The sequence below is a fragment of a genome, unplaced genomic scaffold (genome assembly GCF_019419815.1).
Source record: "Pyrus x bretschneideri cultivar Hongxiangsu unplaced genomic scaffold, Pyrus_bretschneideri_v1 Contig12, whole genome shotgun sequence".
In the NCBI taxonomy this organism is placed as follows: domain Eukaryota; kingdom Viridiplantae; phylum Streptophyta; class Magnoliopsida; order Rosales; family Rosaceae; genus Pyrus; species Pyrus x bretschneideri.
The window spans coordinates 6,496,452-6,513,480 of NW_025999413.1; the positions used below are offsets into that span (position 1 = coordinate 6,496,452).

The 17,029-nt window shown below is 36.3% G+C and overlaps 1 protein-coding gene and 1 pseudogene across 1 annotated transcript; both read right to left on the reverse strand.

Annotated features, from left to right (window-relative positions):
* Positions 1-3,926: 3,926 nt before the first annotated feature.
* On the reverse strand, positions 3,927-5,530 carry LOC103955079 (annotated as a pseudogene).
* A 657-nt stretch (positions 5,531-6,187) lies between these two features.
* On the reverse strand, positions 6,188-9,713 carry LOC103955005 (GDSL esterase/lipase At2g04570). The gene is made up of 3 exons (XM_009366863.2): positions 9,285-9,713; positions 7,200-7,689; positions 6,188-6,615 (listed from the first exon to the last, which is right to left on the reverse strand). The coding sequence occupies exons 1-3, from the start codon at positions 9,648-9,650 to the stop codon at positions 6,422-6,424; spliced, it is 1,050 nt and encodes a 349-aa protein (XP_009365138.1). The 5' UTR covers positions 9,651-9,713; the 3' UTR covers positions 6,188-6,421.
* Positions 9,714-17,029: the final 7,316 nt, after the last annotated feature.

Genomic DNA, 17,029 nt, shown 5'->3' on the forward strand with positions numbered 1-17,029 from the left:
GAACATAAATACGTTCATATGCCATTTCTAATAAGTTTGACAAAATGAAGACATTAAATGTTGTTTATTTTATGTTGATAACACATGTATTATATAATTTATAAAATTTGGTCTTAAAATTTATTCTCTCTAACATTACCCTAGTAAATTACAAGCTAGCTAGCCTCAAATGGCAAAAGTTGAAACCACAAAAACTAAAATCATGATTTGACCCATAAAATGTAGAAGTAGCCGAAGTCAGTTGAACAGAGTGACCTACATTGTTGTACCAATAAATGTGGTAAGGATTAACGTCATTCCCACACTGCCCTTCACGAGTATACATTTGGTATATTACATGTAGGACACAAACGCATAAACCACGTACAGGGTGGCAAATTATTGAAATCCAAGTTCACTCAATTGCCACTGAATCTTTTAAATATCATTTTGATAGGATGGTATCGAGTCCCGTTGCTAGACCAGAAAAAATATCCTCGATCTCCATTCAATCTTAATCTAACGGTGGAGGAGAAAGTACATAAAAAATAATATACCCACCTACCGATGGATTAAGATCGAATAATGGGTGAACATAATTACCTTAGTCCGTATCACAGCCGGAAGGTAGTTTCACATGCCAAAGAAGATCATAATATTTCAATTAACAAACCTTTAGATATGCCCCTGATCAACTTTTAAGTTGAAGCTGAGAGAAATTACGATAGACTACGAGATACTACACCGAAAATACAGCCAAATTTGGTAATTGAGAGAGAGGCTGAGTTTAATGTGATTAAACATGTGGTTGCTACCGCCTATGAAAGTGACTAGTTGTGCCTTTGAAAATGGACCTAGGGTTTAATTCTAGAAGCTTTTCCAGCAGAAATGGAGGCGCTTAGCTTGATGATTAAATACATTCCACGTTTATGTGTTCTTAGAAAACGAGTTGCATTGTCCCCTAAAATTAACTTCTGGTTCCACTATATATTAGCCTATTTTTTTATAAATAGGTTTTAGTTTTGGCCATACATATTTGATCGATGTGTAATGATATCTGAGTTTCATCTGGTATATTATGTTGACTTATTTTTAGCAACACCGCAAGAAAAACCCTTTTTTGGGACTCTTCATTAAGGGACAGATTTGCAAGCTGTGGCTTGTTTTTTTTTCATAAAAGAGACAGATGAGTTAATCTGTTTCTCTAGCTAAAGTTTAGCACAGTAATCCGTCCCCAACTATATTTAATGGCTTTTTTTATATTGAATTATATGCAGTTTCGTTAATAAAAGAGTTTATTTATTTATTTATGTACAGTCAGTTTCGTTAATAAAGAGTTTATACAGAACAATAGGATTAGTCGTTCTTTAAATTAAATAAGTAAATACTATTTGGTTTCAAATTCATAGTTAAAAAAATCTGATTACAGGTATTATCTATAACAAAATCGATCCTCCAAATTTATAGTGAAGAAAAAGAAAATATGCAAAAACCTCAAAGTAGTGGGAAATTTGGTTTAGGTTTATAAATATTTTTACTATCAAACTAAAAAGTGTTCATCAGCTTGATTCATTGGTGCAGTCACTTCGTCATCTGATGATTTGAAACTAGATTCTGCCTACACAACAAAGTAGTGGTCGCTTGATGAGTCCCTTCGTTTACTTTGTTTGCTCCTTAATTCGGTTTTCTAGTAGTAAGTAGTAAGATCCGCGTAAAGCCACAAAGCTAGCTAGGGTTGTGTGCAGTGGCAGTTGTGTGCAGTAGCAGAGCCAGGAATTTAAAGTGATGGGGTCAAAAAATAACTTTAAAAAATCCATCATACTTTCATTTATAATTGTTCACGACGTGTTTTCATATTTTGAAAACATCGTATCACAACATTATTATCAATAGAATCAATTACATCTTTCTTAATGTACACAACCAAACTATCATTCAATCATTAATCACCCATCTTATTAAGATGTGGATTCTTCATAATTTTCATCACCGAAAAAACTCTTTCAACTGAATCAGTCGCAACAATTAAAATCAATGCTAATTTCACTAGCAAGTACACCAAGGGATACTGTATGTTCCTCTTTGTCTCCGCCAACTTTTGTGCAAGCCTACTAATTATTTCTTTCAATGCAGAAAACTCATTATGCAAACCACGTAGCTTTGTTAAATTAAAAAGACATTAATTAAAAATTATTTTTTAGCTTTTTAGGGATAAGTTTAGAAAAGGATAAGTTTACAAGTAAAAGGTTATTGGGATAAGTTTACAAGGCGGCGTGCTGCTGCAATGCTGCTATTGCAGTGCTGCTATACGGGTTCATATAATTTTCAAAGGGATAACTTGACAAGGTTATTGGGGTCAAGGGATGCCAATGCCTCTGCATTGGCTTCGCCAGTGGTTGTGTGGCACCTTGGTTTCACATAAGTAATAGCTTTTCGAGGATGGTAATGCTTGATAAAAAGTCTCATCTCTCCTCTATGTGAAACCATGGGAATTTGTCATCTTCATAAAGAAATCATGCACGAAGGTCGGCTTCCAGCGACAGAGCTCGGAATTTACAACAATGGGATCATAAACGAGAAGTTTTTGGAAATTAATCATACTTTCACTTCATTTATTGTCTATGACATGTTCTCATATTTTATAAACACTGTACCACAACATCATTACCAATAGAATCAAATATATATTTCTCATTGTATATAACTAAATTATCATTTGACCATTAATTTTTATACGATGTGAATTCTTCCACAATATTGATAACTGGAAAAGCTCTCCCTGCTTTGAAAAAGTAACAGTTTTGGTATGTTTCAATTATAAACTTATTATTTTGTTTGCCTTAACTATTATAGAGGTCATATAAAAATTTAAAAGGGAGATATTTGAAATTGTTGGGGTCAATTGCATCTAATATCTCCGTGTTGGCTCTGCCAATGTTGGCATCAAGTCGATTGAAACCCTTGACTTTTGCAGTTAACTTGCTTACTAAGTGCTTGCACTAAAGGAAATGGGCCTTATCAGCTAGTGCACAAGAGCGCATTTCCGTCTTCCATTTACTAGTAGGGGGTCCCGTGGTTCCTATGCCGCCGCGTTTTATGGTCCCTTTCTTTTAGTGCTTTGACCTGAAATGATAGCTTCTAGCTAGTTCAATGGATAAGATGGTTGGATTTTGACATATATATAGGGTAAATCTCAGTTTACTACCTTCAAGTTTCGTGGTTTTCAACATTTAGTACATGAAGTTTTTTTCGTCATAGAGTTATATCTGAAGTGTTAATTTTGGGACAGTCTCATACATCCGTTAGTCTGGCTGTTAAGTCTCCCGTTAACTGATGACATGACGCCCATGTGGACAATGATTGGGCGCCACGTGTCATTAAGGGGTCCACGTGGAAATTAAAATTAAAAAAAAAAAATTCCGCCCAAATTTAAAAGAGAGCTACTAGACCCACTACATTGTCTTATTTTCCTACCCACATTATAATCCCACTCACCTTAAAATGTTAAAAAATTAAATCGTTATTTCCCCACCCACTATTATTCCCAAAATAACCTTTAATATATACATATGAAATTATAAAATTGTCCCTTAAAAAATATAACAAATAATATGTAAATGAAAACCATTGAAGTCTGCAAATTCATACGGAAACGACAGATGTATCCAAATTCAAAAGAATTTGACAACGACAAATTCAAAAATATGATGAACAAATTCAAATGACCTACACACAAATTATTCTTCTACCTTTTAAATGGAAACATAATCTTCTACCTCTTATGTAAAAGCGTCATCTTCCACTTGTTCAATGAAAAAGTCATCTTCTAAGTCCATTGATATTTTTTTACTTTCTTTGAATGAAAAGAGATGAAAATATGAATTAGGATTTTAAGGTAGACAAATCGTCTCCCACGCCCAACCTTTAAAAAAAAAAAAAAAGCAAAATAAGATAATTAATGTCCTTATCAGTCTTTTTGTAAATGAACAAATTTGTAATTAAAAAAAATCATTAAAAGGTGGGTGAGAAGATAAGACATTGGGGTGAAAAAAAAAAAAAAACCCTAGAACCCCATTCGCCTTCCCCACCTGACAGCCCTCCACTTGCGGGAAGAGCTTGTTCTCCTTCAACCCGAGATAACTCGCCGCCAGATTTTTGAATGCTACGAAATCACAGAGTGGAAAGTGGATGTGGACGTCGATCCGACCCGGTCGAAGAAAGGCCGGGTTGATGTGGTCTTTCGAATTCATCGTGAACACTATGAGTCTCTCCTCGTCGTAACACGAATTCAGCAACCCGTCCATGAAATTCGATATACCCGAAAAACTCAGACCCGCGGGTTTCTCAGCGATATATCGGTTCAAGTCCCCGATCACAATGACCGATTTTGTTGTCGTCTACAACAGCAGAATCTTCAGCTCCGAGTTGTCTTTGACACGCGAGAGATCCATACCGTACACGTCGTACCCGAGAAAATTCACCATAACGGCCACGAAACTTGACTTTCCGGTACTCGACGACCCGTATAGCAGAAAGCTCCATTTCCAGACTCGACCCAGTCGGTGATAGTACTGCTTCGTCTTGAGAAATGACTCCAAATCGGATTTGACTTTCGATTTAAGGTCGAACTCTATTAATATGGTCTCCAAGGTCGACGGGTGAATGAAGGGGACTGGCTTCCACGCTCAGTCGGGCGCGTCGACGTTCATGTAAAGCTTCAACTCCCGTTTCTTCTGCTCGAGCTCGTCGGCAACGACGTGGATGTGTTGTAAATAAGGCCGCAGAATCCGCCGCTTATCAGCTTTCCGAACCTTCAACACTAAGTTCTTACTCCCATCGGCGCCGCTGCCTTCTGTTTACCATATGACCTTGGCGCCGAGGAAATCGTCCTAAATAGTCTGATTGGGGTCAAGCTGGATGACAATTTCATTGGGTTTTTTCCCGGTGTCGAGGTTGGTGAAGTCTGATTCTTCAATGGAGGTGAGCGAGTTGAGATAGTCGGTGACTCGTCCGTAGAGCTGATTCTCCTGCATGCTGTCGTTGAATTTGGGGACTTTGAATTTAGGGATGGAGGGGTGTTGGGTGGGGAACACGAAGGGGGTTCTGGGTTTTTTTTTTTTTTTTAATTTTAATTTTAATTTAATTATTTATTTTAATATTTTAAATTTGCGCGGAATTTTTTTTTTAATTTTTAATTTTCATGTGGACCCCTTAATGACATGTGATGTTCAGTTATTGTCCACATATGTGCCACATCATCAGTTAACTGGAGACTTAATAGCCAAATTAACAAATGTATGAGACTATCCCAAAATTAACACTTTAGGTGTGACTCTAGAACGAAAAAAATTTCATGTACTAAATATTGAAAACTACGAAATTTGAGAGTAGTAAACTGAGATTTATCCCCATATATATATATGTTCGTTTAATTGTTACACATAGATCAACAACTAGTCACTTTCATTGAAATGTAGTTAAAGGAATAACTAGTCACTTTGATGGTGTAATAATCTACGAGATTTGAACCATGATTCGTCTGTAATGCCATCGCATCCATGCGTAGGCCCTACGTTTGACAAAGTGTAATAATCCAGGACGTAATCGCTAACAACAACGTCGACTTTTTGTAACCTCACCATTATCTTTGAATCATGGAAAGTAAGATTTGATTATGTTTCTTGTAATTTAGACATTGAAACTTAATGTCATGTTGTAACAATCTTAATTAATATGAAAGTTGCTTCTATTACGTAACAACATAGTTAATGTCATAACAATATTATTCTATCATTTCACCAGTATTAAGCCTACGTTGATAGTGTAGTAATCCACGGCGCAATAACTAATGTTGTTACAATAATATGACAATGTCGACATTTGTAACCACACATCATCCTTGAACCTTGGAAAGTAAAGTTTGACAAGTATGATATAATATAACTTTATGTTTCTTGTAATTTAGACTTTGAAATTTAATATCATGTTGTAAAAGTCTTAACATGAAAGTTGCACATTATTATGTAACAACGAGTATTGTTAATGTAATACAAAATATCATTTCATAATTTTACTATTATTACGTAACGTGACATTGGACAATAAACCAATAATTATAATGTAATCTTACATTTCTTGTAATTAAGACTTAACTTCATGTTAAAATTAACATGGCGCCTTACAAATCCATGCCCTACAATACTGTAAGTAAACAATAAGATTGATATATTAAGGACCAAGATATAATTTAATAAATACATCAATACGCGTGTACCAAGTAACTGCATGTGTGACGATCACATAAAGTTACTCACCAAAGTTGTGGGGGTTCAACAATTTTTTGGATTTATTAAACATGCTAAACCGAGTGTTTTGTAGAACATATATATATGATCACTAATTAAGCATATAAGGTGTACAGTGCTCTTGAATTTAAAGAGAATTAAAGAAACTGGGCTAATACATTTTTCACCACATAATCAGAGATTATATGGTTTGCTTTCTCGGTTGGATGAAAAGAATCCCAGAATATGTATTTGCTTGCATCCGTACAGGTGAACCGGTTGTTTCGATTGCATGCGTAGCCCATTTCAAACATCCCAGTAGCACAGCAAGCCACCGCTGTCACCTCGAGTCCTGTCAATCACGAAGCAAATTTAATAACCAAAGATGGTCATTCATTCTTATAGACAAATTATAATTTATCTCTATTAATTAATAAAACACTTATTGTTAATCAAAATTTTATAAAATTATCAATTTAATCCTTTAATTAAAACAGAACATGAATAAGAAATATGGGGCATAAATATAATTTCACACAACCAATTTTTTTTTTTTCAAAAACTCACCTACATGTAATGCTAACATATCTCTAATTAAAAAATAAAAAATAAAAAAACTTCTCACTCCCACATTCTTTACCACTATCTTCCTCCCTCATTCTAGTTCAAAAACAAAAATAAAAAATTTTCTCACACACTTTATGTGTGCCCATATGCTAGGTATATTTACAATTATTTATACATGTCAAATTGTAAAAATAAAAATTAACTATCACATGATATCCACCACCCAAAGAATGTAATTAATATGTGACAACTTAAATGCTAAAGTGGGAAAAATGGGGCTCTAAAGTTTTGGTCTAGTGGTTGGGTGAAATTCATATTATTGATGTTTCTTGTAAGCAGAGCACACTTCATAAGTCACTAATCACTTACCATACGAAGAAGGCCTTCTTATCATCTGCATGAAAATATCGTACGGGTTTGAAAAAACCAATTTGATCCCAGTAAGCTCTTTGTTAAGGCTTGTAGTCAAGGTCTTCAACTTGCCATTGAACTCCAAGGCCACATTGTTGTAACTTGAAATGCAGTCATTTCCACCCATCACATTGGTGGTTCTCTCCAATGGCAAGCACCCCATCGGAGGTAGGCCTCCTAAGGATATTTTCCGAGCTCCGAGACCGTAGAGTTGTTTGATGAAATTTCCTGCAATTCCAATGAGAAAATCTTGGTATTGTTCGATAGAGTATTGATTCGACCGGCCGGGGTATGAGTAGTAGTTTTCAAGGAAATCATTGGTTCCTAAGCTTGTCATGTGCAAAGCTTCATGGATTGTTTCCCTTGTTTTGTTTCCTCCTAGATGAAGTCTCAGTTTGCTCTGGTATTCCTTGTAGTACTGCACTTGCTTCCATAGTGGTATCACAGACTGCGAACAGGGGTAGGGGGTGCAAAACCATTAGCATGTTGAATTACAAGGCCTACAATGATGAATTCAGATTTTGAAATAATTTTGTCTGAAAATATGAAATTTTTTGCTCGAATAAAACCCATTGACTAGACTTCACATAAACTAGACTCCACATAAGCAAATTCATTAATTATGTTTGACTTTACCCGTTTAAAAATTTTTGGATGCCTAAAACACGCTTATTGTACACAATTAATTCTATGCAAATTGTAAGGGGATCAATGATTTTACAAAAATAATATTTTGCATATAAATTAGGGATTTGTTGGTTAGTTTGGCTCTCGAATTCCAATTTACCATCACAACGTGTCCATATTATACATAGGTAAATTATTGTACTTTAAAATATATAAAAAAATTTTGTTGTCAAAGTAAAAATATATAAATAAAAGGAGATAAAATTGCGGGTAAATTATTTTAGGACAAAGAAAAGAAAAAGAACCAACTATAGGTAAGTTATTCACATATATAGTCTAGATATTTGATTCACATAAAAAATGTAGGTAAATCACATACATAATTTACCTACTATTATTGAAATTTACCTACTTGCATAATTTACCTACTAATATATTAATTTACCTACCTGCATAATTTACCTACTATTATATTATAGGAAAAATGCCAACAAAACATGAGAATATTATTTGCATATATCATAGGTAAATTGCCAAAAGAAATATGAGAATATTTTGTTTATATATTGTAGGTAAATTACAGACTATAGGGCGATATTATTTATATAGGTAAAGTAGGGACGTTTAACTATTATATATAAGGAGAATAATTTACACCGAATGATAATGTAGTCATGATTTAAAGTAATGAACTAGATTGTTGTAGAAATTAAAAATAAATAAATAGAAAAAAAACGTCAGGATGATTAATCAGATTTTAAAACCCTTGATTGAAGCTAATTTTCAAGTGTGGGTTGTGGCAAAAATTGTAAATAATTTGTATTAGTAGGTTACTTATATTCTTATGCGGCAATTTATTTAACTTTTGGGTTTTTGTTGGATGTTGAATTATATGTGGGTTTCTGTTTAGAAATCATGATTTTTCAGGACCAATATCTGATGAACCCTAATTTTTTTTTTTTTAACATCATAGATATTTTGCCTTGTTAGTAGCTTGTTGATAGCCATTGACTGACTGGCATGGGGTACCATTAATTTTTTGTTGCTATTAATTACCAAATAAGTAGAGTATTGACAAAAAATATATTGACTAATACTGATAATGTAATAACATATTGTAGATTGACACTCAATACCAAACAATTTTTTACGAAGTAGACAGAACTTTAATTTTGTATTAGACAATCAATAGAAAAGATTTTTGGATGTCACCAGTTGTATACAACCATATGTTTATCTCTGTTGTTAGTGACGAATCACATATATGATTAGTAATGTGAGGAGAGTAATAGACACATTATGGTAGCCAATGGTGATAAAAGGACAAATTTTGCAGAAAATATTCTCTATATGTTTAGAAGATGAACAAATAAATAACTATACGAGGAATCTTTATGCTAAATATATAGTACGTACTAGAACATCTGAAGTTGCAGTGTCGTAGCCAGTGCCAGCAGAAGCAAAGGTGACTCCAGTTGCAAAATCTGATATGTTATAAGTAGGATCCAAGTAGGCAGGTACGAATGGTTTGAGTCCAAAAGCTTCGGAGATGAAGTCCGTGGGAACTCTGCCATTAGAGAATCTCCCAGTAGGCTTGCCACCGGCGAAGTCACGGCCATAAGGCTGAAAGTTGCTCCTGGCAATTGTGGGAATCTGGTTGTTGTTCCCAGCATCGACCGATGAGTCTCCGAACACAATGATTGCTGGAACTTTGGCACCAATTCTGGTGACCAGAAGTAGGCATTGAATTAGAAGAAGCCATGAAATGTGCATGTATGCCATGATCAGCTGCTTTGCCTGTTAAGAATTACATGGAGTGAGGAGGGGAGCTTCTCGCGTATAAATAACCTTGTTTGGAACATAAATATAAGTTCGAAATTACAGGCGTCAGAGTGGAGAAGTTGTTGGGAGTTTAATTTTGTCGCTAGTACTACACTCTGATTGGTCTGCAAGGAGATATCTAATTTTCTAAACTGGAAAAAAAAAAAAAATCTTTGTTTTACAAGAGATATGGATGTACCATTAATTGAACCACTGCACACGCACTGTCCTACATAATCTAAAATACAAATTGTCAAATTGGTTCTAGAATATATTTAAAGCAATATATATTCCTGCCGAGTGCTGATACAACCAATTGATTCAAACAGCAAAGGCAGGTGGCTATCTATATTTTCTATTATATTTGTTGTAGACGACCAAACTTCTAGTACAATGTATGTTTAGACGGATGTTAATTTGATAATCATATCGTTTTTAGTTTTTAACTTTCATCTTTGGTGTTAGAGATATGGAGAGAAAAAGGATGGTTGAAGAACGTTGGTGGGAGGGGAGGTGAAGAAATAAAGATGAGTGAATGAAAACAAATTCCTGAAATTGAAAACAACTTAAAACAGTTTTTGTTTTCAAGTTTGGGAACTGATAATTGTGCATAATTAGATTTTTGGACTGCCAATAATAATTTCCTTAAGTTTTCATTTTGTGTACCTTTCCTCCTACATTCCTTCCTCAACTCTTATTCATCTCTCATTTCTCCCATATTTCAAACACAAAATGTAAAAGCTAAAAATTATAAATAAAAATATTTCAGTTTGATGAGGTTCGCGTCCAAAAAGAATATTTCTCAAGATTTTCCCCTTATTAACTTTCTCAGGTGTGTGAAAATGTTCAGGGAGAGGGGAAACTACTCTATCGTAGGGCAGGTCGTATAACAAGTCTCTTTGAGGGCTTACAAAGGGGTCTTAGTCTCTTTTTCGATTTTTATAGATCGCCCACAAAAAAGAATTGCCGACAGTAAAATTCGAACCTAGACCTTATCTAACGAAGAGAACCCTTATTAATTTTCTTGTTTCAATAACGTGATATTTGTACCATACACATTTACGAGTCGTCTTGCAAGCAACGTATGCACAGAGGAACCTCATTGTTGTACCAATAAATGTTGCGACGATTAATGTCGTCGCTTCTTTTTCCTTCACGAGGTTAGACTTTGGGTGTAAAGATACGTTGAATGACATCTACCAAATGCAATTAACCATGCAAACGCGTAAACCATGTACGTACGAAGAAAGTTCTCTCAATAGGCGCCGAGTTTTCAAAATATCATGTTGATCGCACATTATCATGGCAGGCATGTACCAAAAGATCATATGAATATTTCGATTAAGAAATCATTAGTGATGTGAGAATGTGAGGGCGAAATTCCACACACTAAATTGTGTAAGGACTTATAAGCGATTGAATTACTCTACATCTTGTTAATTGGTTTTATAGTAGAGTTTCAACTTCCTTAATGTATCAAAGCAGATTATCCCACGTTTGAAGCCAACGGTCACACGTGCTTCCCATCACCCACAATGATAAAAAGAAGGACTCTATATGAACTTATAAGTAAGTTGGGCTACTTCCAATTGCCAATAAATGGTGAAGCCTTAACTTTTTTTCATGTCACTCACTTTAACGATTACGCTGGCCTTCACAACTACTACACCAAAAATACAGCCAAATGCGGGGGGAGAGAGGGAGAGAGGGAGAGAGAGAGAGAGAGAGAGAGAGAGAGAGAGAGAGAGAGTTGGAGATTAAAACCATGTGGTTGCTACCTCCCATGAAAGTGACTAGTTCCAGCCTAGGGTTTAGTTCTCTGAAGCTTTCCCAACAGAAATGGAGGTGCTAAGCTTGATTATTAAATACATCATTTATGTGTCCTTCAAAGCGATATACTTATCATTATTAGGGTTTAGTTTTGGCCATACATATTTGATGTGCAGTGTTGTATAAGTGCTTTTGCCTGAGCTTCATCTGTGAGATATGTTAATTACGTTAGTTTATACAGAAGATTTGGACAGTTATCGTTATCAATTAATCCTCACATATCTCTACTAATTAATAAAACACTTATTGTCAACCAAAATCCTATGAAATTACCAGTTTAACTGTGACATCCCACATCGCCCAGGGGAGTGATCTTTATATGTATATTCCCATCTCTACCTAGCACGAGGCCTTTTGGGAGCTCACTGGCTTCAGGTTCCATGGGAACTCCAAGTTAAACGAGTAGCGCGCGAGAGCATTTCCAGGATGGGTGATCCATTGGGAAGTTCTCGTGTGAGTTCCCAGAAACAAAACCGTGAGGGCGTAGTCAGGGCCCAAAGCAGACAATATCGTGCTACGGTGGTGGAGCGGGCCCGGGAAGTGGTCCGTCCTGGCCCGGGATGTGACAATTTGGTATCAGAGCCTAACCGTGGTCGTGGTGTGCCGACGAGGACGTTGGGCCCCTAAGGGGGGTGGATTGTGACATCCCACATCGCCCAGGGGAGTGATCCTTATATGTATATTCTCATCCCTACCTAGCACGAGGCCTTTTGGGAGCTTACTGGCTTTAGGTTCCATGGGAACTCCAAAGTTAAGTGAGTAGTGCGCGAGAGCATTCCCAAGATGGGTGACCCATTGGGAAGTTCTCGTGTGATTTCCCAAAAACAAAATCGTGAGGGCGTGGTTGGGGCCCAAAGCAGACAATATTGTGCTACGGCGGTGGAGTCGAGCCCCGGAAGTGGTCCTGCCCGGGCCAGGATGTGACAATTTGGTATCAGAGCCTAGCCCTGGCTGTGGTGTGCCGACGAGGACGTTGGGCCCCTAAGGGGGTGGATTGTGACATCCTACATCGTCCAGGGGAGTGATCCTTATATGTATATTCCCATCTCTACCTAGTACGAGGTCTTTTGGGAGCTCACTGGCTTCGGGTTCCAGGGGAACTTCGAAGTTAAGCGAGTAGCGCGCGAGAGCATTCCCAGGATGGGTGACCCATCGGGAAGTTCTCATGTGAGTTCCCAGAAACAAAACCGTGAGGGCGTAGTCGGGGCCCAAAGTGAACAATATTGTGTTACGGTGGTAAAGCGGGCCCGAGAAGTGGTCCGCCCCGGGCCGGGATGTGACATTAATCCTCTAATTAAAACAAACATGAATAAGAAATATGGGGCAGAAACGTAATTTCACACAACCAAATTTTGCTTTTTTTTTTTCAAAGCCTCACCTACATGTAATCCTAACATATCTCTAATTAAAAAAAAATTCCCACTCCCATATTCTCTATCATTCTCTTCCTTTCTCCTTCTATTTCAATAAAAAATAAAAATAAAAATTCTCACACACAAAGTGTATGCCCATATGCTAGTATCACATTATGAAAACGATAATGGATCACCCAAAGATATTCTTTGATCTCAATCCTTTTATGCAACTGTCAAAGACCAACAAATATGGCAGCTTATTATTTTCACAACATTAATTAGTCTGTGGATCAATGCTGAAAAATATCCCAAAATTCTACTGGAAAAAAATTAAAATAAAATCAAACTAATTAATAATCATAATAGTCGGTTATGCATTAAGTAGGATTGGGTTTGTTAGAAAGGATGAGAATATGAGAAGGGTAGTATGGTACTTTTGTAGTAGTTAGTTTCTCTACATAAACAAACCTTGTAAGGCATTTTCCATTGTCTTCTTCTCTCTCTAAAGAAACTCAATAAAACAGCATTCTCTCTAATCTCTCTCTCTCTAAATCTGCTTCAGCAATGCTTTCATTCTTCTCTGTTAATATGGTATCATTGCCAGCATTGGTTAACACCGATTTCGATCCTGACTTGCTCCTGATGCGAGAATTATACGCACACAAATTAACCCTCTTTTTATCAATTGTAGTAAGTATGTAAGTAGGGATTGTTCTTAACCGGGGATTAGGAGGGATTGCAAAATCACTTGGAAACTGACTCAAAAACGTAAAATAAAGTTTAAAACACTAAACTAGACTCAAAGAATGCAAAACTAAACACTTAAAACACTAAAACAAACCAAAAGACTCAAACAGCACCCAAAACACTCAAAACAGCCTTAAAAACACTTTCTGGGCAGTTTTGAGCACTTTGACTACTTTGGACGAAATTGGGTAATAAAATGAATCAAAACACTTAAAAACACAAACTAAGACACTTTCTAACTAAGTTGGACACTAAAGCAAAGGGGGATTGAGTTTTTGACGAATTTGAAAACAAAACTTAAAACTTTGTAAAACGAACAGATTTTAAAACGAATTTGGATTTAATGAATGGAATGGAAGCTAGCTAAGGGGTTCATCTCCACACATGCCATACTTGCATACAAAACGATTTCTAATTGCTTTTCAATAAACCATGAATTCTCAACGCCCCAGGTTAACCGTGATTGCACTAATTAACCCTCAGATTTTCCTAATGTTATTGAATTGGATGATTGCATACGACAACCCAAAACATTTCCCACAAGTCCCCCACATGATTGCATAATAGAGATACAAGCAAGAATCATTAAGTTCTTTGAAAACCATAAGCATTGACGAAGCACTTGTTACTATGATTGCATGAAACTCATGCCAAGAATTTATTTAACGCGATTGTTTATAAGCAACCTCCACTACTTGTGAATATAAGTTCATAACTATTAGGTGAAACTCACTTATATTCTAGCGTCATATTCATGCATGAAGATTAAGCGTACACTCTCAATAAACATACATAAATAGGTTATCAATCAAATAGTTAAACAAATTGAATCCACAACTTATGAAACGTAATTAGAAGTAATCAAATCATATTGCAAGCATAAACATATATTTCGAATCCCCCCCTAGCCAAGGGGGGTTTAGTTCCTCATACGCACAAAACAAAGAGAATTGAAATTAAACATTGAAATCAAGGAAAAGAAACACCTAAAAATTCCAACAACTCAAACTTGAATTGTATGAACGTTTAGGCCCTTCTCCTCCTCTTTGTTGCGGCACAAGGTCTAAGGATAGGTTTTGGGGGTTATGGATGGTGTAGAATGATGTGTTTAGGATAGGGATGGATGTAGGGGACTTCAAGGCTTATTTTTGGGCAGAAAATATGAAGAATTGTGAAGTATGGATGTGTTATAGAGAGGGGATGAATTTCTGGCGTGAATGGTGAATGAATGAATCTTTTGTGGCTGCAATGGATGTTTATTTATAGGTGGATGAATGATTAAAGAGGGAATATGACAGCTAGGTTGGTTGGTGGCTGCCATCATGAAGAGTGCATGGATGTGGCTGAATAATCACATGGGAAAGCATGTGGGTGACAGCTAGGTTGGTTGGTGGCTGCAATGGAGGTGTGGAATGATGATGGGAGAGCATGTGGGTGCAGCTATGGTGGGAATTTTGGGCAGAAAATATCCTAAGGCTTTATTACTTAGTTTAGGAAAGGATGTAACTCATGTGATTAGGAATCCTCTTCAATTTCGTCCATTCCTTTTGCTCCAAACGTAAGCTATCCATTCCAAGCCCAATTTTGCTCCAAAATGCTCCAAAATGCATCCTTTTGCATACTTTGCCCTTAGAACCTGAAAACACACAAAAGAAGCATAAAGGACTAAAATAACTAAAGAAACATAACGTAAATGCACGAGAACAAGCCATTTAAGTCGCATGAATATGCTCCTATCAGCTCCGCTGTTCGCTGTTTCGCTGGTGGTTCGATTTGGGTGCTGAGGATTTGTTGTGCGATTGATGAATGAGGTGTTGTGCGATTGTTGTGCGAGGATACTTCTGATTTTTACTGGAGTTTCAGGTGGTTTTGTTCTTTTCTGATTACTTAATCTTGTAAATTTGAAGCATATTGGTATCTGTAGATTAGTGATTTGGGATAATTCATGATTTGGGTTATATGTTGATCTGTATGTTGATTGGGGATAATTTGTGATTTGTTATTTATTTTTTTGCTGAATGTGTCATTCTTTCATGCATTCAAGAAAGTGTCATTCTTTCGCAATCAAGAAGTTGTAGATTCAAGAAAGTGTCATTCTTTCTTCCCAAAGTGTCATTCTCTATGTATATTCTCCATTGCTGATTAGTTGCTATTGTTTGAAGGACAATCATGAGTAGTTCGACTTTTAAAATTGATGAAATATTGGGTATGCTTACAATCAAACTGAGAGATGATAATTTTACCAAATGGGCGTTTCAATTTCAATTTGTTTTGCGGGGGTATAAATTGTTTGGGCATTTCAATAGCACAATTGTGTGTCCATCAAAGTATATGGTCGGTACAAAAGCTGGGGTGACAAAGGAGATTACTGAGTTGTTTATGGATTGGGAGTCTACAGATATAGTGTTGCTCAGTTTGCTTCTTGCCACTTTAACTGATGAGGCAATGGAGTATGTTCTTGGTTGTAGGACTGCTCATGAGGCATGGGTCAATTTGGTTGATAGATCTGCATCTGTTTCTAAGTCTAGGGTCAACCATCTCAAAACCAAGTTACATACAATTCAAAAAGGAACTGATACGATTGATAAGTATCTCTTAAAGCTAAAAGGTATTAGGGATCAACTCACTGCTGCAAGTGAGTCTGTATCTGACAATGATATAATGATTGATGGTCTTGCTGGTTTGCCAAAGGAATATGGGGTATTCGTACAATCATTTTGGCTAGGGAGTCCTCTATTACCTTGAAGGAGTTTAGAGCACAACTATTGGGGGCAGAAAGGGAGATTGAATGAGAGATTAATGTTTTGTCTCAGAACTTATCTGCTTTATATGTTCAAGGTTCCAATTCAAGTGCTAGTTCGAGTTCAGCATCATCTTCAAATTCTCAGGCACATAATCATATTACTGCTAGTACTGTGGGGACAATTACAGCAGTACCATAAGGTTCCATTTCTCAGGGTCAACAAAATTCATTTCATCAGTCTTTGCCTTTACCACCATTCCAACATCCATTTTATCATGCTCCTTCACAACATCTTGCAACATATTTTCAACCATCACCATCTGCTATGTATCCTGGTGAATCTTATGGATATGGTTTTATTGGTCATCTTAGTGATCAAAGTAATCTTGGTGCACAGTCTAATGTGGGAGTTCAATTTGGACCTCGAGCATCACATGGCAATCGATACAGAAGCAATAATTTGGTTCAAGTAACTCAAGGCAGAATGGCAATAATTCTTGGTCTGGGAATACTACTACAAGGATAAATACTGTGATAAAATGTCAAATCTGTAACAAAAAGAGGCATACTGCAGTCAATTGTTATCACAGGAACAACAATGTTTCTAATTCAAGCTTTGTTGTTGAATGCCAAATATGTGGCAAGATAGGACATTCAACTCTTGA

Bases quoted from the DNA above. Each gene is read 5' to 3' on its own strand.
- LOC103955005 (XM_009366863.2), bottom strand. From the start codon at position 9,650: ATGGCATACATGCACATTTCATGGCTTCTTCTAATTCAATGCCTACTT. The intron at 7,690-9,284 runs GTACGTACTATA...CCCTGTTCGCAG, and splicing joins CTGCAACTTCAGATGTTCTA to TCTGTGATACCACTATGGAA. The intron at 6,616-7,199 runs GTAAGTGATTAG...CGTGATTGACAG, and splicing joins AAGAAGGCCTTCTTCGTATG to GACTCGAGGTGACAGCGGTG.